This window comes from Myodes glareolus, chromosome 10, assembly GCF_982192425.1.
Source record: "Myodes glareolus chromosome 10, mMyoGla1.1, whole genome shotgun sequence".
Classification (NCBI taxonomy): domain Eukaryota; kingdom Metazoa; phylum Chordata; class Mammalia; order Rodentia; family Cricetidae; genus Myodes; species Myodes glareolus.
This window is the reverse complement of record NC_142035.1, coordinates 20,387,815-20,410,995: the sequence shown is the minus strand read 5'-3', so window position 1 is coordinate 20,410,995 and position 23,181 is coordinate 20,387,815. Positions and strand designations below refer to the sequence as shown.

At 47.1% G+C, this 23,181-nt stretch overlaps 1 protein-coding gene across 2 annotated transcripts; it reads left to right on the top strand.

Moving 5' to 3' along the window:
- Positions 1–1,837: 1,837 nt before the first annotated feature.
- On the top strand, positions 1,838–23,067 carry Sack1d (scaffolding CK1 anchoring protein D). Of its 2 annotated transcripts, XM_048440921.3 has the most exons (4): positions 1,863–2,355; positions 14,808–14,975; positions 19,434–19,558; positions 21,584–23,067. In XM_048440921.3, the coding sequence occupies exons 1-4, from the start codon at positions 1,882–1,884 to the stop codon at positions 22,572–22,574; spliced, it is 1,758 nt and encodes a 585-aa protein (XP_048296878.1). In that variant the 5' UTR covers positions 1,863–1,881; the 3' UTR covers positions 22,575–23,067. The 2 variants fall into 2 exon arrangements, with proteins under 2 accessions (XP_085553222.1, XP_048296878.1); XM_085697096.2 differs by lacking the exon at positions 21,584–23,067 and having other exon boundaries at positions 1,838–2,355; positions 14,808–14,979; positions 19,434–19,555.
- The last annotated feature ends 114 nt before the right edge of the window (positions 23,068–23,181 follow it).

Genomic DNA, 23,181 nt, shown 5'->3' with positions numbered 1-23,181 from the left:
AGTTGTCTGCTAGATTTAGCCCAGTGAAACTTGGGGTGACCCCAGGCAGAGGCTTTGGTACCACAGTTGTTGCATGAACTTGCTTGAGAGAGTAGAGGACAAAGCAGAAAACTGAAGACAACAAGTCCAGGCCACTCATTTGAGGTTCTAGGCTGCAGGAATCTACAGCCAAGAAATGGTTATCTTAAGATGAAGGACTGGACAGATGGCTCAGTGGTTAAGAGTATATATTGCTTTTGCAGAGTACCCAAGCTAGGTTCGCAATGTCCATGTGTTGCTTGTAAACACTTGAAACCCCAACTCTGGGGGAATTTGACACTTCCGACCTCCAGGGGCACCTGGGCTCACATACATACCTCCTGACCCCCATATATACACACAAACGTATTTTCTAAAAAGATGAACAATATTGAGGAGAGCATGGTGGTATGGCTCTGTAATCCCAGTCCTTGGGGGACTGAGGCAGGAAGATCAAGAATTCAAGGCCTGTCTGGGCAACAAAGTGAGACCTTGTCTCAAGCAGTATTTGAGCAGGAAAATTGATGGTGTGGAAGAGGGGAAGGAATCGCAGGAGAGCTACAGGGCAGTGGTAGAGGGCTGGAAGCTACTGCCCAGGCAAAAACGTTGGTCAGGCTCTGGCACAGCCTACCCATGCAAACGGAAGTTAGACTTGCTGATCACATGTGGACATTCTTTTATGACTACTTATGTCCTGTAAATATATTTTCTCAGTGAAATAGGAAAGAGCACAGGAAAAGGTATTATGAAGAACAATAGGTATTTCTTCCTTTTTATTATTTTTAGTTAGCATATAAAATAACGGACTTGTTATGACATTTTTATACATATGTATTATTGTAGTATGATTACATTGGCAGCTAATTTTAAAAACACAATTCAGATCATGAATGTGAAATGCGTTAGTCTACAAGCAAGATCCCACCTTTTCCCCATCCTATTTCTATGGCTGTCTGGATGCTAGTGGAAAGTGGGGTTTAAATAGGATTGAGGTGTTGCTGGGCAAAAAAGTATGAAGTGAGGGTGGAAAGAAAGGAAGGCCATCAGTGAAGGAGCGGGTACCACAATGGATTAGTATATAGATGCACACGTGTGTGCATATATGTATGCATATATGTATATAGATATGTATGTATATGCTCACAAGGTCTTATGTAGCTTGGGATAAGTTTGAATTTGGCATGCAGCGCAAGATGGCTTTGAACTCCAGCTCCTCCTGCCCCAACCTCCCATGTGCTAGGAGTGTGCCACCACCTCCGGTTTTGCACCATTGGAAAAACATTTATTTATTTGTGCACCACGTATCCATACAGTATCTGTGGATACCAGAAAGGGCATCGGATCCGATGGAGCAATTACAGGCAGTTGTGAGCCACCAAGTAAGATGAGAGTCAAACTCAAATTTTCGAGAAGTGCTCTTAGCTGCCGAACCATCTCTCCAGTCTCCTTTTTTAAAATGAATAAATAGATGCAGGATGGAATGGCAATACAGTTGACCACACCAAAGCCTGTCCAGGAGCAAGTCCCTGGCCTCCGGTGGGGAAGCCGGCAGGGGGCGCGCTGGGACAGCTCGGGGCTCCGTCTCCTGCTGGGACCGTTCTAGGACCGCAAGGGCGGGGTAAACTCAGATTTAAATTTCCCTCAGCCATCAAGCAGTGAAAACAGGCGATGGGCGGGTTCTTCTTCAGAGAGAAGCCAATAGCAACAAGGGGGCGGGGCCTGCGGGTTGCCTAGAAGGCAGGCAGCCAATGGGAGGTCCGGGGCGGGGCGCCGAGCCAATAGCGCGGGCTGGTTTGATTCAAAGGTGCCTATAAAAATCTCAGGCGAGCAGCGCACTTCAGTGGATCTTCGCTGAGCGCTGCCATGGCTGCTCACTGTGAGCTGTTGGACGAGCTTCCCGCGGCCTGCCTGTCGCCGTGCGGACCACCCAACCCCGCCGAGTTGTTCAGCGAGGCGCGGCGCCTGGCTCTCGAGCAGCTGCTGGCCGGCGGCCCAGACGCCTGGGCCGCCTTCCTACGGCGCGAGCGGCTGGGCCGCTTCCTCAACGCAGATGAGGTGCGCGCTGTCCTGGGCGCAGCCGAGCGGCCGGGCGAGGACGGCGCGGCGGTGGCCGAGGACTCGTTCGGCTCCTCACACGACTGTTCGTCAGGCACCTACTTTCCCGAGCAGTCGGACCTGGAGCCGCCGGCCTTGGAGCTGGGCTGGCCCGCCTTCTACCGGGGCGCTTACCGCGGTGCCACGCGCGTCGAGGCGCATTTCCAGCCCCGCGGCTCTGGCGCCGGCGGCCCGTACGGCTGCAAGGATGCGCTGCGCCAGCAGCTGCGCTCCGCTCGAGAGGTGAGCGCCCCCTCCATCCCTCTCCGAGGTCCCCCACTCGCCTGCTTTGCAGCTCGACACCGGACCCCCAGTCACCCTTGTGGGGCGTAGGGGAGGAACTTCGGCCTTCAGAAGCTGGAGTAGTTCATAGTTCTGAGCCCTAATATCCGTACCCCTGGAACAGGGCCCAGTTCCGACTGTTAGTTTAGACCAAAGTGGATTGCAGAATTCCCGGGACGTTAGCTGACAACTAGATTCCACTTTCAGGAGCTTAAGACACGCATTACTAAAGAGTCGCTTTACCCAGAAGATCGTACCCAGAGACCAGTGAGAATCTGTTACTGCCACTTACTTTCCCGCGTCTTAATGTTGTAGACGGGTAAATTCTATCCCAGGCCCTTGACTTCTGACCCTTCTGTGAGTGAGTCTGGTGGGACAACCACATCCCCTCCCCCATGTCTGGGGCTGTTCCAGGTAGCTTTTACCCAAAAATGCAAATACTTCTACATAAGCTAAGCCTCTCTTTACAATGGGTTTTTATCTTAGCTAGTGTCGACTGAGGGCCTGGTGTGGTGGAGGTGGGGAGGAAAGAGACTGCCCTGCCCCACTGAAACCTCTGCAGTGGGATCAGGGAGGAAGATGGCTGCACTTGGGAGGGTGTGGCTACAAGTTTACAGGCTGGCGAACACTGCTCAATTCACAGACTTTTTTGCTGTGCCAGGAACATAGTAGGCAAAGCCCCAGACCATGTCCAGACTTGGTAGGCCTGGTACCACTATATGTCAAGGTGAAGATCAGGTTGAAATTGCCAAGGCTAGGAGCAAACCTGTGTTCTGGATTTTTGTTGTTGTTTTGTTCTTGTTTTCAAGACCAGGTCTTTAGCCCAGGCTTACCTGGAGCTCACTAAGTAGCCCAAGCTGGCCTCAGTTCCAGGCAGTCCTCCTGCCTCAGCCTTCCTAGCGCTGAAGCCAATGTTCTGATCCTGTTTTGTTTTGTTTTACACCTGACTGGCAGGGATGCAGTGATAGAGGGTAGGTGGGTGACCCAGTGCTTTGCTGTTTGGGGAGTGGTATGGCTGTGGCTAGATTAGTGTAAAGCTTGTAGAGCTTTGAGTGAGCTGAGGATCTGTTTGAGCCTGAGAATGTTTTACTTGTGGGTTCAGTATAAAACTTTAAGCTTTCGGAAGAGGTGTATTTGTGGACCAAGTGTGCATGCCCGAAACTCTCCTCTGGGAGGAGAACTTGAGCTCCTGGGACACCTTGGAAAGGACAGACCTGGTCTCCAGGAAGGGCAGAGATGTGGGTTGCTCTAACCTTTGCTCAGCTTGGGTGAAGGGGCACCAGAGTTAGAGGTCAGAAGAAAAACTTGCCTTAAAAGGGATCTGGCTGCAGCTGATATGTCCCTATCTTTCAGGCAATCTGGAAAGCATTCCTGGGTAAGACCTGCTTTCCCCTCTACCTAGTTCCTTTTACACCCTCTCCTAGATTCTGTATTTGGAAGCTGGGAGGTGTTACTGAGAAAGGTGGTCTGTCACTTTAAATCCAATGAGCATTTTCAATGTATATGCCGAATTTCATGTTTACACAGAACCTCCAGATTGTCACTGCCAGGGCTGAGGCCACAGGGGAAGAAGTGTGGTCCATAACTTGTTCTTAGTTTGTGGGGGGATGGGGATATTGCTATAGGTAATGAGTAAGGGGCTAGAAAAAAATCTGGAATGGTGGTGACTTAGTCGGACCCAGAAGAAAGGGTGGAACGAGCTGATGGAGAGGACAGGGACCAGACCAAAAGTGGAAAATGCTGATCGTTTGGTGTCCCTAGCAGTAAACCTAGCAGAAGTGTAGGTTTCAGAGGGCTGAGGTTGCAAGGAGCTCAGAGATACCTTTGTAAGAGAAGAGTCTGCATCAAGGCAGGGTAGGCAGGAAGAGAGTTGTAGGCAGACTTGTTTGAGATCTGATGAGCTGGAATGGAAAAGCGAGAGAGGAAGGTGTATGGACAGAGAGGGAGACTGAAGGTGTAGCCCAGCCATAGAGCGCTTGTCTTAGCATGCTTGAGTCCTGGCTTCAAGCACACACAGAGGGGCCAAGGGGAGAAAACACACAGGAAGGAGGTTGATATCTCCCCAGTTCACGGAGATCAGCCTGCCTCTGCCTTGGAGTGCTGGCATTGAGGACGCGTGTGCCACCAAGCTGGCTGGGGCCGAGACCTCTTAGTTTGAGCAAACAGTGCTGCTGCTGCACTGGAATACAGGAAGGAAAATAAGGGGGAGACTGAGCGTTGTGGATCTGAGTTAGTTTTAATTTGAGGCGTGATGAATCTGAAGTTCAGAGACCATCTCTTTAAAAAAAAAATTTAGTTGGGCTGGCGGTGGTGGTGCACACCCTTAATCCCAGCATTCAGGAGACAGAGGCAGGCGGATCTCTTGAGTTTGAGGCCATCCTGCTCTACAAAGGGAGTTTCAGAACAGCCAGGGCTATTACACAGAGAAACCCTGTCTCACAAAAATCAATTAAATAAAAAATTTTAAAAAGAGAAACGAAAAACATCAGTCAATTAAAAATTGTTTGCTCAGCTGGGCGTGGTGGCATACCCATTTAAGCTCAGCAGGCAGAGGCAGGCAGATCTCTCTGAGTTTGAGGGCAGCTTGGTCCTACATTGTAAGCTCCAGGCCCACCAAAGCTACGTATTGAGGTCTTGTGTCAAAACAAAAAAGTTTGCTTCCTCTTTGCCGGATAGTATTTCTAGTAATCTTGAAGTAGTTGTGACTGTTCTGTCCACTTTACAGAAGATGACCTGAAGCGTGGAGAGGCTAGGTCGCCTCTAGGGGGTGATGGAGCCAGCGCTCTGCCCAAGGCAGATTCCGACCCTGTTAACTACTGTGCCTTGTGGGGAGAAGGTGTCCTATTCCCAGGTGGATGGGTACACAGAGGAATTAGAGGGCTGGTTTGCTGACTGTCTAATAAATGCTACCACCTGTAAAGACGTGCATGGGTACCTGGGAGTGACTGTGTCACTTTGGCCATGTCCTTTGAAGTGCATTACCCGTGACAGGGAGGACTGTGACGGGGCATGTCTGGTGTTTCTGGGTGTCTGATCTGTATGTCATCTGATGATGGCAAACATTTGTGGCTCTGATTGAGTTCTTTACCAGATTACCTTGCAGTCTTTCCAGTGGTCAGAGGAGGCTGGCTTGGGGCAGAGCAGACACATCTAGGTCAGGTAGCTTGTCAGAGACTACTGTGAGGCAGGGCTGGGTTCAGGGCCAAGTCTGCCTGGCTCCTAGGTCCACACAGTGCTTGCTTGCTTGGTTTTTCTTTTTTGAGATGGGGTCTATGTAAGATGAGGCCAGCATTAAACTAACTGTCTTCCTCTCTCAGCTTCTTGAGGGCTTTGATGTGCCTCCATGCCACATATAGGACCCATATTTAATCTCTACCCTCCTCATCCTCCCTGCTTCCCAGCAGGCTAGAGGTTTTGAACAGTTTTCTGGAGATTTGTGCTTTTAGTTCCCATTTGCATGTCTTACAAACAGGAAGGTAATGACTCTAGCAAGAGCTGTCTGTTTTAGAAGACGGGTGATTGGGATTGAGGAGTCGCTTCAGCGGCTGTAGATGCTGGCCTCCAGGCCAGACAGCCTGATCTCCACTTGTGAACAGCGGAGCTGTGAGCAGTGACACATATAAATAAACGAATGAATGAATTAATGAGTAAATAAATGTTTGTTTTAGTTGTAAAAAAAAAAGACTAGGGTGGCCTGTTTTAAGGGGAGGAAGAAGTAGCAGAGACCAAATGGTGGAGGTGGTTCATGACCTCAAGACAATGTAGGTCCCTGGTGTTTAGATTTTATAAATTACTATGCATTTTACCTGTCTTGGACAGGATAGACCCAGCCAAGTATTTCTAGTATCTGAAACAAATATAGAAATCTTGTGGGTGAATGAAGGAAATTTGAATTCTGTGTGGAGGGTCCCATGTAGTGAGCCCAGAGGTGGAGGCCAGGCTGCCCTGAACTGGGGTCAGGTAGAGTTGCTTCCTCTCTGCAGCATTATTTGCCCTCAGTGAGGAGATCTAAGTACCAGCTTGCATTCTCTGTGATGGGTTGGAAGGAGCCTAGATGCCAGGTTCTATGATCAGCATTCAGCCTAGGATGGCAGGGGCACTCACCAAATGTCAGGACTACCTGTCTGAATGGATGGCTCCGGGATGGGTTTTCCCAGCGGCTCTCTGACCACATAGACTCCCCTGGGCATCTGACAAATAGTAGGTGCTCATTAATTTTTGTCTTTTGTTCATTCAGCCTAATGCTTTTTGGCAGAGGGGGATGAAGAGGTAGGAAGGTAAACTAAGTAATTTAGGTAATTCTTTCTGCCAACTATTGGTTGACAGAGCTATGGTTTGGAAGTGTGCCCTGTTGGGCGTTTCTGATGTGCTTGTTCAGCTCTCCCAGGATGCTGTTTGTTCTTCGTCCCACCTCCCCACCTTCTCCCCTACTCCACTCCCTCTTTGGCCTTGAATTTGAGATCCTCCTGCCTCAGCCTCCCATGCTGTGGTACCCAGATATCCCTGGCTTACAGATGGGAGTTCATAGGCCACGCCCATCCTCCCAGATGTCACGTTCGTACTTGTCGTGCTTCCCAGCTGCCATTCCTTCTCTGCTTTTCTCTCAAAGAGGCCACTTTTGCGGTGACCACACCTTTGGGCATCCTTTTGATGACCAGAGCGTTAGTGGTGGCACTCTTGGCATCGTGGAAGAGTCCAGCAAGGAGGAATAGTAGCTGAGGAATCTGCTGGAGGCCCCTGGCACGTATGAGGATGTTCTGAAGGACTGGACTCTCCTGAGCTTGCTCAACCCTCCCCTGCGTTACGATAGAACCTGTGCTGTGGGATCAGTTCCTGTTCCAGATGCCTGGATCAGCCTGACAGGTTTTCTCAGCCTCTCCACTATTGGTGTTTGGAGTGGATGGTTTTTGTGCTGGGGACACTGTCCTGTTCACTGTTAGACACTGAGCATCTCTGTCCCCACTTACTAGACAACACTGGCATCCCTCTCTCTTCTTAAGTGGTCATGACCTTCAAAACTTGTCTGCAGAAGGAGTTACTGCTTAACAGTTGGAATTTCTGCTTTGCTGGCAAAAAGTTTAGAAACAGCAGCAATTGTTGAACAACATTGTGAATGTATTGAATGCCACCATTAAGCAATAGTTCCATAATTTCACACACAATATTCTATCTGTCTGCCATTTCATTTGTTTATTCTTATTAAGTTTGGGAAGGGTATTTGAGACAATGTCACTTTGTAGTCATGACTGGCCTGGAACTTGTCATGTAGACCAGACTGGTCTTGAACTCACAGAAATCCACTTACTTCTGCCTCCTGAGTGCCACCATGCCTGACTTTATTCTTTTTACTAAGCATCCATTAGTCAGTAAGAAAGCTATAGGATTATTCTCTGAGCCATTTATATATATGAGTTTATTTCTCTCAGAAAAAGCAAAGACTGTACAAACAGAATAGAGTGGGTATACTGACTTTAAACAACCTTGATATGCTGGATATAGTGGTACATGCCTGTTATCCTAGTTCTGGAGGGCTGAGACAGGAGGACCCAGAATTGGAGGTTAGCTTGAGTATATAGTAGGACCTTGTCTTGAAAAAACAAGCAGCAGAGGTCCTGATGTAAATTATCAACCTCTAGAGAAGTTTCTGTTGTATTCTCCATTGACCTAATTGTTCCACTTTTGTATCTGTTCCCCAGAAACACTGGCTAATACAGGAGTAGAGGTATACTGATTGTTGTAGGTCTGGTCATACCAAAGGCCCAGCATATCACAGCAGAGGATTGGGGAAGAAATTAGTATGTGTACACCATGGAGGACCCTGTAGCTTTCAAGACAAATGAGGGCAAGCTCTATACTCTGATTCAAAGTGTCCAGAGCTGCATAGACCTATTTGAGTGCCATTAACTACACGTGGTCATTTAAGTTTGTATAATTGAAGCTAAATTCAAAACATAATTCTTCTGCCATCCCAGGTTCTCATGGACAGCACTGTCCAGAGCAGCATGTGTCATTGTGCAGCCTTTTATCTGTGGATGGATTGAACACACAATGCTATATATTCTTACATATACTTGTTTATATGAAAAATGGAAGAATAACCCAAAAACTAATCATCGGAGTTATTACCTTAATGGGGAGAGACGGAAAGGAAAAGTAGGAGGGAACATACTTTGTTTTATAGATTTCATTTTGGAACAGGAAAATGCTTTACACAGTTAAAAACTTAAAACTGAGAAACAACCCCTCCTCACCCCACCCCTTTATCTCTACCCCCAAAAAAAAGAAAAAGAAAGAAAACTGCATGGTTTTCCCATTGTTTCTCATGCTGGAACAATGGTACGGAAGTATGGCCAAGTGGAGTTGAGTGAAAAATTGGTTCCTACCCCACTGACCTCCAAGAGAGGCACTGTGCCATGACTACCATTTTCTACAGACTCGAACCTGCCACATGACAATCTGACACCAGCCTACAAATCCTGGGGAAACAATACATATTAAGTTTAACTTTTGCTGTGGAAATTGCATTCTCTTGTTCTTTAAACCCAGAAGATTATACCAAAGCAGTTGTTTCAAAGAGTGTGTGTGTGTGTGTATCTTTTTCTGAGACAGGGTTTCTCTGTGTAGCCCTGGTTTTCCTGGAACTCCTGTAGAGATCAGGTTGGCCTTGAACTCAGAGATCCACCTGCCTCTGTCTCGAAAGTGCTGGGATTAAAGGTGTGCACTACCACCACTGTGCTTCAAAGAATTTTTATTTTTAATCTCAATGAACAGTTTCAGTCCCATTAAATCATGTAGCAAGTGGTAGCTTCTGCCTGTAATTAGCTAAAGCAGGAGTAAATTCAATTTGCATCTAGCCTGAGCTAATACCAAAACCTATCTTAAAACAAAACATGAAACCCAAAGGGGAAACAGTATGTTTGATATCTTTAGCAAGAGAGTCTGTAGGTGATTGATGGTGATGTGCTTAGCATAGGGAATTCAGTGGCCAGGCTTCCAGGCTGTCTAGGCTGACACACTGCTGAATGTATACAAGGCTTTGGCTGAATTCCAAACATTCTGTACGCCTGATCTGCCTTTATGACTCTTGGGTGGGAAGGGAGGGAAATTGAGGCACACAGGAAAGGGGTGATTGACATGTGCTTCCTGCGAGAATGAGAACAGGAATGACTGGCCATGAGTGGTCACTTCAGGCTGTGAGAGTGCCAGGTCAGAGCCCTGAGTAGCCTGGATCAAGAGTGTGTGACAGTAGAGTGGGCTTTGTTTCAAGGACCCTGAACCTCAGGTGAAATGTCTTGTCTAGGCAATAATGGCAGAATCAGGACTAACACTGTGGGTAGCTGCCACTGAGGTTTTTCTGTGTGCCAGGACTGCTGTGGGTTCTCTCATTGGCTGAATCACCAAAGGGTTTGAGATTTTATACAAAGGTTATTTGCATATTCTAGAAGCCAGTACAACCTAACATGTACAGCATGCCTGGTTCTACAGAGTGGAAGTCCAGGTTGATTTTGCAGCACATTTACATGACAGCTGAGCTTCACACTTACATGAGCTTCACATGGTCCCCTATTTAGTCTAGCTCTGGCCTTATCAGCAGAGATACAGAAGAGAGAGGGTGCTTTCTTGGCATGCTGGGGAGTTGTGAACTTGCTTGGCAGTCATGTTTCAAGTTGTCCTTCGTGGTGGACTTGTGCCCCTGTGGGATACTCTACTGTTCCCCCCTCCCCAGGATTACTGCAAGTTCTTAGTAATTGTGAGATCCCCACATTAGACTTGTCTGAAGTAGTATTTAGCTCAGTGTGCTTCTAATGGTAGGCTTTGGTGGAACACAGACTTGGGTTGACATTTCAGCCCTTGCACTGAACCCGTGAACCCATTATCTAGCCTTTCTAAGCTGGGGATGATGGTTAATAGGACTTTGAAATCTCTAGAGATCTTCTTGAGGTTTTGGGCTAAATGGCAAAGGCAGAGATTCCAGTTCTGCCTAATGAGTGGTGCATGGGCTCTACACGTTTTCTGAGGCAGAAACCTGTGATCTCTGTTCTTCAGACATGTGGGTGTTGGTGAAATAAGCAGGTGGTTCTTCTAAGGAACTGATAGATAGGCTTGTGGTTGGTTACTCAAGCTAAAGATGGGAGACTGGACATGTGGGTGACCTCTCCAGATGTGACTTGAGGAAGCACAGGTAGTGTGGAATCAACATTCCTCTTCCCCAGCTTCTGGCCAGCTGGGTGCGTATCTGGCACATAGGTGTGACCCTAAAATAGACTATCGGAAACTACCACACTTCTAACTCTGAGAGAAGGGGCTGTCTCCATGCAAGTCAGGCTTAGAGAAGGTGGTGCCTAGGGTGGCTGTGGGCACTTTGTGGGGGTGGGCTACACACCCTCTAAAGGGAGAGTGGGCTCAATGGCGGACGTCTGTGCTGCCTTCCTAGTCCAGGTGTTCTGCTCGTGCTCAGCAGTCTGCAGCATGAACACTTAGGCCAAGGAGGCTGTGCATGACTACCATTACCCGCAGACTTGAACCCACCACCTGGCAATCTGACACCAGCCTATAAATCCTGGGCAAACGATACACGCTAATTAGTTTGACTTTTGCTGTGGAAATGTCCACTTTTCCAAGTGGATATGTATACCTGGAAAACAGGACTAGACTGGTGCAACGGAGGCTAAGTCAACCAGGTCTGTAAAGGACTAAGAGGTGAGAAGCTGCAGGCCTGTTCCAGCTGTGTAGGACTTGGGTGTCTGGAGGCAGGGCTGGAGGGGGTAAGCAGAAGGGTCTAGGGAGGGCAGGCATTGAAGGAGGGAGAGCCTTCCTGTTGAAGGCTGCCACAGGAGTACTGGGCTCCTGCTAAGGCAAGTCTTCAAGGCTTCTTACTTTAGTGAGAAAGGAGGATGTGCTGGATGCTGGAGAGTCGGGAAAGGAAAGCATCCTGTCACCCTCAGCTACCGAGTCAGAAAGGCCTTCATATTTAGCCTGTGGGAAAGGTTAAGGCTTTAAAACCAAAGATGAACCAAATTGCAAATTACGACTCATTAGCTAACAAAAGTGTTGCTTGTACACCTGTTTTATTAATTGGGCAATCAGAACTGTTTGGCAGGCTTTGTGCTCTGGGCCCTGCTCCCATTCTGCCTCTGGTGGCCCTCTCCAACCCTGCCAGCTGGGCTGGGTTCCTAGTCCCTGTTTCAGTAGCCCCTAGGGTATGTTCATTGCCCATCACTCTACATCATCTGGGTTCTCCTTTCCCATGTGACTAGGTTCTCACCCTGGGGACTGGCCTATCACCTAGCTGTATATAGCTCACCACCTAGCTGTATATAGCTCACAGATGCTCCACTGACCTTCAGAGAGGCCAACAGGTGTGCATAGTTTTCTGTTGCCTTTCTCCAGGAGCTCTATTCCAATTCTTGCACCTTGGAGTCAAGTATGCTCTATGAAAATTATACTGCTACCTTTGAGTCAGGCTTAAAGATCTCTCACCAGCTTGTATGTATTTCTGTGACCCTGTGCCCGTTGCTGAGCTTTCCCACGGCTCCTTTTGCTCCCCTGTAACCTCAGAGCTTCTGGCTGGGGCTTTCCTGTTTCAGTCCCTAGTCCTGCAAAATAGCTGCAGAAATTTGTTAGACTCAAAGATTCCCATCCCCCTTTGGGTTGCAGGCATAGAGGTTCCAGGTCCTGAGTTGGGTGGAGGAAGTAGGTTCTGTGACAGCATCTCTCCCTGCACCTGTCTCTTCTGGATTCATCTTTCTCTATATTCTGCCTATGAAGGCAGTGTGGGCTAAGAAGGACTGACATGGATTCCATAGCCTTCTACTATCCCTCTTTGCCAGTCACATTCCATGGCTCCCTTTCCTGCATACTGTACATTCCAGCTGCACTGGTATGCACCCCATCCTTCCTAGCCTCTTCTGTCATCACGTGGTTTCCTGCCCGACAGCCCTTCACTTCTCCAAAGGCCTCTTGTCCCAGGCAGGCCTTGAACATGGGATCTACCTGCCTCAACTTTCCAAGGAGCTGAGATTACAGATCTATACAGCCAAGCCTGCCCCATTTCATATTCTTGTCTGTGGTTCAGCTCAGACGTTACCTCTTCCAGGAAGCCTCCATCCTCTCTCTGTGTGTCTAGAGGTGCCTGCCCTCACAAGGGAACGGACTTACTGCTCCCTACAGATTACGGACGCGTCATTTTGCTTTCCTCACCCCATATTCTGTCAGCCCTGTGTAGCCATCTCTGTGCCCAGATAGGGTCATCCTGCAGTGGACTCAGGCATCAGCTGCCTCACTGAGCTAAGCCCATCCCACACTTTCACTCACTTAACCATCCCAGGTGTCCTGTCACTCCATGCTGTTGTTATCCAAACCTTCCAGAGGGCAAGGATACTACAGCTGAGAGAGATTAAGCACCAAGTGGCCATGCTGAGCTCTGTGTCCTGGCTTTTACCTTAAACCCTGTTACAGGCTCCAAACGAATGGGGTGGGCACAACTCTCACAATAACAGGTAAAAGCCATCAGAGCCAATAAGCTTCTGAAGATGCCACCAGTTCTAAAATGCTTCTTGTTTTGTTTTCCTCACTGTTGAGGTTTTATGAAGGTCAGGCAGGGAGTGGGATGGAGGCAGCCAGAGAGACACTTGGTCATCCCAGGTGGCACTTGCTTCTGGGAGCTGGCATTTCAGGGTCATTCATCTGAGCAGCTGGAACCCTGGCGTGTTAGAAAGGTAGCAACGTTGCCCATTTGTCTCTGCATTTCTTTCTCTCTTAGTTTTTTCCTAAGATAGACTTTTACTTTATCTAGGTTGACATTAGCCTCCCGAGCTTGGATTATATATTGTCCCCACCCCCACCCCCACCACCTGGCTTCTGTGTTTCTTTTTAACCCTACAAATGCTTAAGAGGTAAAGCCTGCCAGTTACCCACTGTTGCTAGATCTCCACCATGGAGATGAATGCATTCCATTTGAGGGCCTCTGCTGCAGTAGAAGGAAGGGGAGGTGAGATTTAAAAGTAATCATAACCCTCAGCCAGAGGGTTAATGTGATTCAGAGACAAGGGATTTTTACTGTTGAAGCTGGGAGATGGAGAAGCCCTGACCACTCCCAGTTGCAAAATAGCTCCCAGATACTGGCTTCCTGACTTGCTTTGTAGGGACTTGTTCTAAGCCTGAATGTTTTTACAACCTTGCCTCCCTGCCAGGAGTTTCTGCAGGCCCTTGAAATAGCAGCCTCTGTAAATGAGGGAGGGAAGCCAGGGACCACCAAAATCTCCCTTGTGATGACTGTCCAGGTAGCTGCAGCCCACACTGGTAACATGGGCAGTTGAGCAGACACCAAGGATCTCTTGGACCTGCCCTTGTGCAGTTCTTTAGGTTTTAGAGCAGGCCTGTTTTGTAGCCTAGGAAGCAGACATTCAAAACAGTGGACACATGGGTAAGCATTGCTCTTAGCTGTGGTCTGGGCTGGCTGTAAAAAAAAACAACAGTTCTTATCAAGGGCACACATGCTGGAGGAAAATAAAGAACAGAGCTGAGCCAAAGGTCAGAATCTTCAGGAAATATTTCCATTCTTGTCCTGACTGGTGGGGAGTGTGTGGTGTTGGGAACAGAAGATGGGGGTGGGGGTGCTGTGAGCTTCATCTGATCATTTCAAGAAATGAATTGGTAATGGATGGAGTCTTTCTAAAACAAGGTAAAAGTACTCAGACCATGATCCAAAATCATGATCCAAAATCCAAAATCATGATCCAAAATCCAAAATCTATCAGACAATAGAAAAAAAAAAAGTGAACTTAAATATTAATTGCCAAAAAAGGGCTTCCTAGAGAATCTGAAGTGACTTTTTTCTTTGCATTTATTTATTTGTGTGTGGGTACACATGTGGTATGGCATACATGTGTGTGGGTACACATGTGGTATGGTATACCTGTGGAGATCAGAGGACAGCTTGCAGGAGCTGGTTTTCTCCTTGTACCATGTGAGTTCTGGGTATTGAATACAGGTCATCTGGTTTGGTAACGTATGCCTTTGCTAGCTAAACCATCTTGCCAGCCCCAAGATTTTATTTATCAACCGTATAGCTATAGAAACTGAAGCCTGACTGGGAAAGCAGTGTAATTTAGATTCCAGTGTATTGGTCTAAGAACCTAGACAACTTGCCAGTCCAAATTGATCCCGGAAGGTGGGGTTTAGTGATGGCACAGAACTTAAGTGAGAAGTTTGCCAGTGTGGACTAGGTAGACTGGGAGCATTGGGGAGTGTCAGCTGGCTGGGCCACCCTAAGATATGTGAGATACGGGCGCCCGGGTGTCTTTGGGGTGGAAAAGAGCTGATGGTGAGGGGAGGCCCACACTGCTGAAGAAGGGAGTGTGTGTGAGGGTGGTGTTTGAGTTCCTTACTTCTCTTCCTGCCTCGTCTCATAGGTGATTGCTGTGGTAATGGACGTTTTCTCAGACATCGACATCTTCAGAGACCTACAGGAGATTTCTAGGAAACGGGGTGTGGCTGTGTACATCCTTCTGGACCAGGCTCTGCTCTCCCACTTTTTGGACATGTGCATGGATCTGAAAGTTCATCCTGAGCAGGAAAAGGTTTGTGAGACACCATTTTCCATTTCCCCTCTGTCAGCAATGTGACAGAGTGCCCATGGTCTACAGTGTGGTGGTGGTGGTGGTGGGCTCCCCACCGACACGTGAGGAAACTGAAGTCTCAGAAAATGAACACCAGCCGTGACCTTGCAGTTCCATTCCTCAGTAACTACCCAAGAGGAGAGAAACACACACAGCGACATGTCTGTTCATAGATGCTGGGAGTTTCATCAGCTAATAAGTGGATAAACAGAACACTAGCTCTTTAAAACAATAGAATAGTATACACCCTTCAAAAGTATTGAACTGACACATGCTACCACATGGGTGAACCTGAAGACATTATAGTAAGTGTAGGAAGTCATACAGAAATGATCATATACAGTGTGATCCCGTGTATACAAAGACCAGAAGAGGATCATCTGTAGAGACAGAAAGGTAGATTAGCATCACGTTTGGGGGCGTGTGATAGAGCGCTGGGTAGGTTTGTAGCTAAAGGGGTACAGGTAATGAGAAAGTTCTACAACTGTGGAAATGGTTTTGTATATCCATAAAAGTGTAGATTTGCACACTAAGCAGGTGAATTTTGTGGTGCATGAATTACATCTCCATTAAGCCATTGTAAAAAAAAAAAGGGCAGAATTGCTCTCAGGTTTCCCAGCAGTGAGTACAGACCAGCCGTAGCCAAGCCAGTGCTTGGAGGGTGCTGCCACCTGCCACCATGGCTCCAGGTGGCTCCTCTTTTAGCCACAGAGACCATCTTGGAGCTCTGCTTCTGTGCCTGGCCCTGCTCACTGCTCTGACAGATATGACAGCGCGCACACTCATGGTGGCCCTGTCAGGTTGTGGTCCTGTTTGTGGATCAGGAAACGGTGAGATCAAGAGCCCAGGAGTCCACAGCTACAACATGGCCCAGGCTTTGACTCAGTCTGCCTTCCTCTCACCCAATGTGTGCAGTCGCTGTCACCCTCTGCTGCTCATGACAGAACCAGGTCTTATGTCCTTTTCTCTGGGCATGAGAATAATTCAGTATCTCGATATAAGGCCACAGCCCTGGCTTAGTCTCTTTGGGAATGCGGTAAGAGATGCATTTGTTATAGAATTCATGTTCTAAAGAATGGAGCAACTTGGGAAGGTCAGAACATAATTTATCATCATGCTGCCAGGCACTTCTTGGCACAAGGAATGCAGCATTCAGCAGAGAAGTCAGCCTTTGCCCCTCTAGGCCTCTGTGAGAGGACCTGACTTAGTGCCTTGTAAACAGACAGATAGGTTTTTACAAAATTTCATCTTTTTAGCATTCCTCCAGAGCTCCTGCTGACTGCTTTTCCTAATAAAGCAAACCAAGGTTTGCTGAATAAGGTCATTTCTAGCTTGTCATTTGTAGCACAGGGCAATTCATGATACAGGTAGGATTGGGCTTTGAGACTCAAATGGGGCAGCCATGTGACTCAGCAGTCAGCTTGAATATAAGTCCAGGAGGACCAAGGAAGATGCCAGTTGGGCATGGTAAAGAGCACTGCCATCTAGCCAGGTATTTAGGCCACAGCTGCTCTTGTGGAAGGGGCCAGGGTATAATTTCAAGGTGCTCTTGGGTAATTAGGCCGAGTCTCAGCAGCAGAACAATGACAGAACTGTCCCAGCTGTGACAAAGCCATTTGCTCTGCTTCATCAACAAGGCAGAAACCCAGGAGTGATTGCTGATTTTGTTGGCGGCTGCCTTCATGGTGGTCCAGAGCCTCTGCAGGAAGTTTAAAGACAGTTTGTCTTTATAGTAGGTTATCTCCTTTCTAGGTAGACTCCACCTTCCCTCCTAGGTTAGTCTGTGTTGTGGGTCTATGCCCTTTTCAGAGGCTCCTCCTATCCTGAGCTCTGATTGGTTCAGTATTTTGAGTCACTCTGTCTACAAGAATCTGGCTGCATATTCGTGGACAGGTGTGCAGAAGTGCTGTGTCCACAATTACAGGCTTCCACGACATTCAGCTATGTTAAAAGAAAGGATACAGCCATCTCTAGCCCTACAGGTAGGCTGTGTTTATGCTCACTGTGTGTTGACTTACCTACTCCATCAAGCCAATTCCATGTGCTCATCTGTGAAATATTCCAGGTTTTAAAGAAAAACTTTACCTTGAAATTAAGATTTATGAAGGGTTATAGAAATGGATACCTGAGTTTGGGTCCCAACATGCATGTATCTGATGCACTCATGTGTACATACTCATACATAGACACTCATAATTTAAAATCTTTTAAAAATCATTTTTTAAAGATTTAAGATAGTGCAGCAGTAATATAAGGAATTTCTAAATGTTCTGTGTCCAAATTCTTCAAATGTTATTATCTCACTGTCCTCAGTGCATATAACAAAATCAGCTTGGAGCCAGGCAATGGTGGCGCACGCCATAATTCTAGCACGTGGGAGGCAGAGGCAGGCGGATCTCTGAGTTCAGGGCCAGCCTGGCCTACAGAATGAGTTCCAAGACAGTCAGGACTACACGAAGAAACCCTCTCTTAAGCCTCCAGTGTTCCCCCGCCCCAAAAAAAGTCAGGTTTAGTACCATCTTATCTCTGCACCTTCTGAATCTCAGCTTCATTTCACTCCTGCCCCTTCTGTAGCCCAGGATCCAGTCCAGCAGAGCACCTTTCATCCACTAGTGAAGTTTCCCTGTGTGGTCTGACATCTGACACTTGTGGAGAACACTAGCCATTGTTTCTGTGGCTCAGTTCCTATGCATTTTGATAAAAATACCAAAGACATGATTGTATGTCCAGATGTTAGGTTTTAATTTTAATGTCTTATTTGGCAATAATGGCTGAATTGCAGAGCCGCAGACAGCACAGGGAGTACCATGTATGTCTTACCTGGCTTCCCAGTCGTTTGTTTGTTGCACTATATGACAGTCCAGAGCTGGAGCCTGGAAGTGGTGTTGGTGTACCTGTGCCCTTTGTTGCCCATGTGTATGAAGGTAGAACTGTCGGTGCACACCTTTAATCACAGCACTCGGGGAGCAGAGACAGGTGGATCCGAGAATCTGAGGCCAGCCAGGGTTACATAGACAGATCTTGTCAAGAAGGAAAGGAAATTGCTCTGTCACCACAAAGATCACCCTCATACTTCACCTCCGAGGTCATGGCACTCCTGTCTGTGTTATTCTGTCACATCCTACAGTGTGTGTCTTTCTGAGATTGGCTTCTAGCCCTTGGCTCAGTGTTTTTGAGAACCGTGTAAGTTACATGTTTCAAAAGCTTGCTCCTTTTTAATGTGTTTGTTTAATTGTTGAGTGTCCAGGTGTGGTTGTGTTGTAGTCTAGGCTCTAACTGTTAGGACCAGCGTTGCTGTGACTGCTCATGCTGAGACTCTGCAGACATGGGTCTCCCTCCTCTGCCTCATGTGGTGTCTTGCCTAGGATTTCAGTCATCAGTTACTTTTTTCTCCAGTTTTTGAGGGCAAGAAATACACCTCACACCTCTGCTATTTAGTGTGGTGCATGGGAGAGGCTCTCTGTTTCTATAGAATAAATAAGATTCAAATGATCCTAAACATTTACTTAAAATGTAAAATTTGTTATTATTGTGTGTGATGTGTGTGCAATGCACATGAGGTCAGAGGACAACTTTGTGCATCAGGTCTCTCCTTCTATCTTTACGTGGGTTCCAGGGATTGGACTTAACTTGTTAAGGTTACATGACAAGCACTTTAAGATTTATAGTGATATACAGCTTCTATTCTGCTCAAGATTGTCTTCATATTTTGCATGTCGTTATGTATGCATTTGTATGTGTCATCTCTATGGGAATAATTGTGCATCCATATGTACATGGTGTATCTTTTTGGTTACTGTGTACCTGTAAGAGATGTGAACTGGCTGATTAATCACCACATGGTATGCTAGAGACTTGACCTGATTACAGCTTCAAGCCCCTTCCAATGTGGAAGTAAGTAAAGTAGGCTGTTATTCCTTATTGATGCAGTGAATCAAAGAAATAGGAGAAGTGCCAGCTTAGTTTTCAATCCTTACCAAATGTTATTCATTACTAACATATATTCTTTGCTTATTTTATCTCCCCTGCTTTTGTTTCATAATCATTTCTTGGATTCTATTGGTTTCTTCCAAAAGGCAAATGTTCTTTATAGTACATACACACATGAGCTAAGGATCTTTAAATATCAGCCAAGTGTGATGGTGCAGGCCTGTAATCCCAGCTCTTGGGATTGCATGTCCAAGACCAGCCTGGATGATAAAAGACCTCTTCTCTACATAGGAAAAGATGGGCTAGATGCAGAAGTAACATTACTTGAGCAGTGTCTGACTAGTGTATCATGTGTGCTGTCGCTCAATGGTGACCCTGTCCTAAGCTCCCGCAAAGAGGTGTGTTGGGGGGCAGGAAGCTCAGCCCGCTGGACAGTGTCACTGTGTTGGTTGCTGATTTTATTTTTTCCTCCCACTCCCTGCCCCACAGCTGATGACAGTGCGGACTATTACAGGAAATATCTACTATGCAAGGTCAGGAACCAAGGTTGTTGGGAAGGTTCATGAAAAGTTCACACTGATTGACGGTGTCCGGGTGGCCACAGGCTCTTACAGGTATGTTTTGAACAATGCCTCACCAGTTAGTCCAGACCCTGTAGAGGAGTAAATGCTTGCTCCTGCCAACAAGAGCCCTTCTGATAAACCCTCACCCCCACCCCGTGTGTGTGTGTGTGTGTGTGTGTGTGTGTGTGTGTGTGTGTGTGTATGCATGTGCATGTGAGTTGGTTCATCATAGTCATCTTTTGTTGGATGTAGTTGGGATTAAGAGTCACTTTCTTTTCCCTGTGGTCCACAAAACTAAGGTAAAAGTTAAAACTTGAGACTCCACAGTTAGACTCCAGCATTCAAGTCTTGGCCTAGGCCTTTGGGGGAAAGCTGGATGCTAATTGGCCTCAAATCCTGGTTTCCTGGGGACTTGGACCCCACCTACTGTACTTACTTGAAGGTAAGGACATTTCAGACTGAAGCTACTCATTTATACTTAACTGTAAGGTTGCTATAAGCCTTGTAATGAGTACTTTAGTCTAGAAAGCACTGGGCATATTCCAGGCCCACCTTGGAAAATCCCACTTTACCAGTAGCATCTTTGGGTGGAGAGCAGGAAGATGAATGAAGGGTTGAGGTAACAGCTGGCAGTGCTAATCTCTGGAAGTTATACCATCCTTACTCACACTGCGTCATGCTGTGTGCTTGGCTATCTCTCTATTGCATTGTCCAATGGTACGTGCAGGTACAGAGTTTGGAAAAACAAAACAGAACAAAACCCAGTTTTGTAGAGTGTGCATCCCTTGGTGGATTTGTGCCAGCCATAGTTTTGTGGCAGGTGAGGTAGTAGCTCTGGGTGCCCTGCCTTTTCACACAGTAGCTCCATTGTTCAGAACTGCACACAACATGCTCTTGAGATTTCCTTCTGTGAGATACTTGTAAATACCAAGGGGATTTACACATTCCCCAAGGTGGATTTAATATATACCAATGAAACTTGACTGAATGTTTTTTGGCTGTTTGAAAACCTATAAACATAAAAACTGCCCTCTACACATGCACTGTCCTACCACCCATGACAGTGATACTCCCATGTGTTGGGACACGCTACAGTCCTAAGGTCAGGTAGCTTCTTTGTTTCTCTTACCCCACCATGGATATTCCAAAGACTCCCGGTCTCCGAGACAGTTATCAGGCAACATGTGTATTAGTCACGGTTCTTAGTTGCAAGAAATAGTCGAAACTGAGTTTCAGGGTCACCCATTAGTGCTGTTTGCTTCTGGCCCAAAGCTCAATGTAAGGAGGCTAACCAGAGTGCAGAGCGAGGCAGCAGCCTGCAGACAATGCTAGGGTGAGACGGTGCAGCTGACTATAGCTCCTCTCGGCCTTGGAGGATGTTTATTAGAACACTGTCCCTGACTTCTGCCTTGCTCTTTATTCTTTGATACCCTCTTCCTTTGAAGGCAAAGACCCCTGCTTACTGACCCAAACTGCAGCAGCTGTTTCCCAAAGGGAGAGACTCCTGAAGCAGGGACACACATCTCTGAAAACTCATTTGGCCCTTGAGGAGTCACAGATGCACTTTGGATGAATTCCAGGGATCAGACATTGGCCGTCCTGGACCACACTGAGACTAGAGTGTGTGCATGAAAGGTTTTGTGGGTAGAGACAAGTGTAGGTTCTGTTTCTAGAGGAAGAGGAAGAGGTGCTGGGTAGGGAAGAACACCAGGCTAATCAGCTATAAAATGTGCTGAGCACTGGCATGTTGGTGGAGTAGCCATCTCCACTTGAGAAACTGGAAGAAGTGCCATTAGCTTCCCACTTCGGCATCTCCTGCTGATTCTCTACCCTGTAAAAAAGGCTGCTGGCCTAAATATTGTATACCTTTCTCCTAGGATAAAACAGCCTAAGGAGTGTGTGTGTGTGTGTGTGTGTGTGTGTGTGTGTGTGTTAAGCTATTAGCCTCCTTTTTTTTTTCGACACACGTATTTGTTGTTGCATAGACAGCACAGCCGCCACTCTTACATGGCAGCTACTGAGAATAAGTAAACTGAGATCCCTTATCTTTACTTGTTTATGTTTTTAATCCTTCAGTTTTACATGGACCGATGGCAAATTAAATAGCAGTAACTTGGTAATTCTATCTGGCCAAGTGGTTGAACATTTTGATCTGGAGTTCCGGATCCTGTACGCCCAGTCAAAGCCCATCAGCTCCAAACTCCTGTCCAACTTCCAGATCAGTGGCAGGTTTGACCATCTGGCTGACCGAAAGCCACAGTCGATGGAGCCCACACTGGGCAATCTGCTGCGCATGCGGCTGGCCAGACTCTCCAGTACTCCCAAGAAGACCAGCCTGGGCCCAAAAGTGCCACCAGAAGATAGAGCCAAAACCAAGCGCCATGACTCTGAGGCTTCTACCATCAGCGATGAAGACTATTTCTACAGCCACAAGGACCAACTCGAGGATAGCAAGGTGGTTGATGCTGCTACCCAAACAGAGCCAGGAGAAGACACGGCTATAGTAAGCCTGAGTGAGATGGGAACACAGACCAGTTCTAGCGTGGCGTGTGTTGGGATCCAAACCGCAGTAGACACAAGGGCAGCAGGCTCCCAGGCCACAGTGTGGTCCAAGTCCACTACCACGCAGACTGAAGCTGATGAGAGCTTCTTTCCTCAGGGTGCCCAGTCTAAAGAAGGGTCACCTGCATCCAGGATGTCGGTGTCGAGATCTTCTAGCCTGAGGTCATCCTCTTCGATGTCTTCCCAGGGCTCATTGGCCAGCTCTGTCGGTTCTCATATTTCCCTAACAGCCCCTGACCTCCACACTCCCGGATACCCGAAGTACCTGGGTCTGGGCACCCCCCACCTGGATCTGTGCCTGAGGGACTCATTCAGAAATCTGAGTAAAGAGCGGCAGGTTCACTTCACTGGCATCAGGTCCCGACTCAACCAGATGCTGACTGTGCTGTCCAGGAGAACCCTCTTCTCAGAACACTACCTCAGCTACAGTCCTGGAAGCTTTACGAGAGCTTCTGTGAACCTGGTTTCCGTCAGGGACATACCACTCTATCCCCCCTATCAGTGACTGCTGTGTTCGGCCAGCCCTCTCCAGGCCAGCAGGACTGCCTGCTCCACCAAGTTCCACATTCCCCAGCCACCCTCTTACACCTCTGAGTTTAAGTCTAGAGACTGATACTTTTATTTGTGTTCTGTAGAAACCACCTGGTGGTTTAAACACTATGCGTACTTTTTTTCCTTTTGCACTATTTTAATATTATATCTCAACACTACATATGTGTTTTAAGGTTGGTCATGTGTGTGTGTGTGTGTGTGTGTGTGTGTGTGTGTGTGTGTTGCACTCACACACCCTTAGTGCTTTGAATCACCACTTTTTAGGATCAGAATCATATTTAAAAGTTAAACAATATTGTTTCTTAACTGACGTTTTCTTGAATAACTATGTTCTTAGCATTAGATAAGTTTAGACAACTTTTCATTGGCCTGGGTTTGATTTTTCTTTCTGACAACCTTTTCTTTATTTTTAAGGGTATGTCATAAATAAATGCACCCTATAGGTATCTGTGTGATTTGTTTCTGTTTTGTTGTTGCTGTTGTTTGATTGATTTTTAAAGATTTATTTATTATGTACATTGGGGTTTTGCCTGCATGTATCTGTGTGAGAATGCCAGATC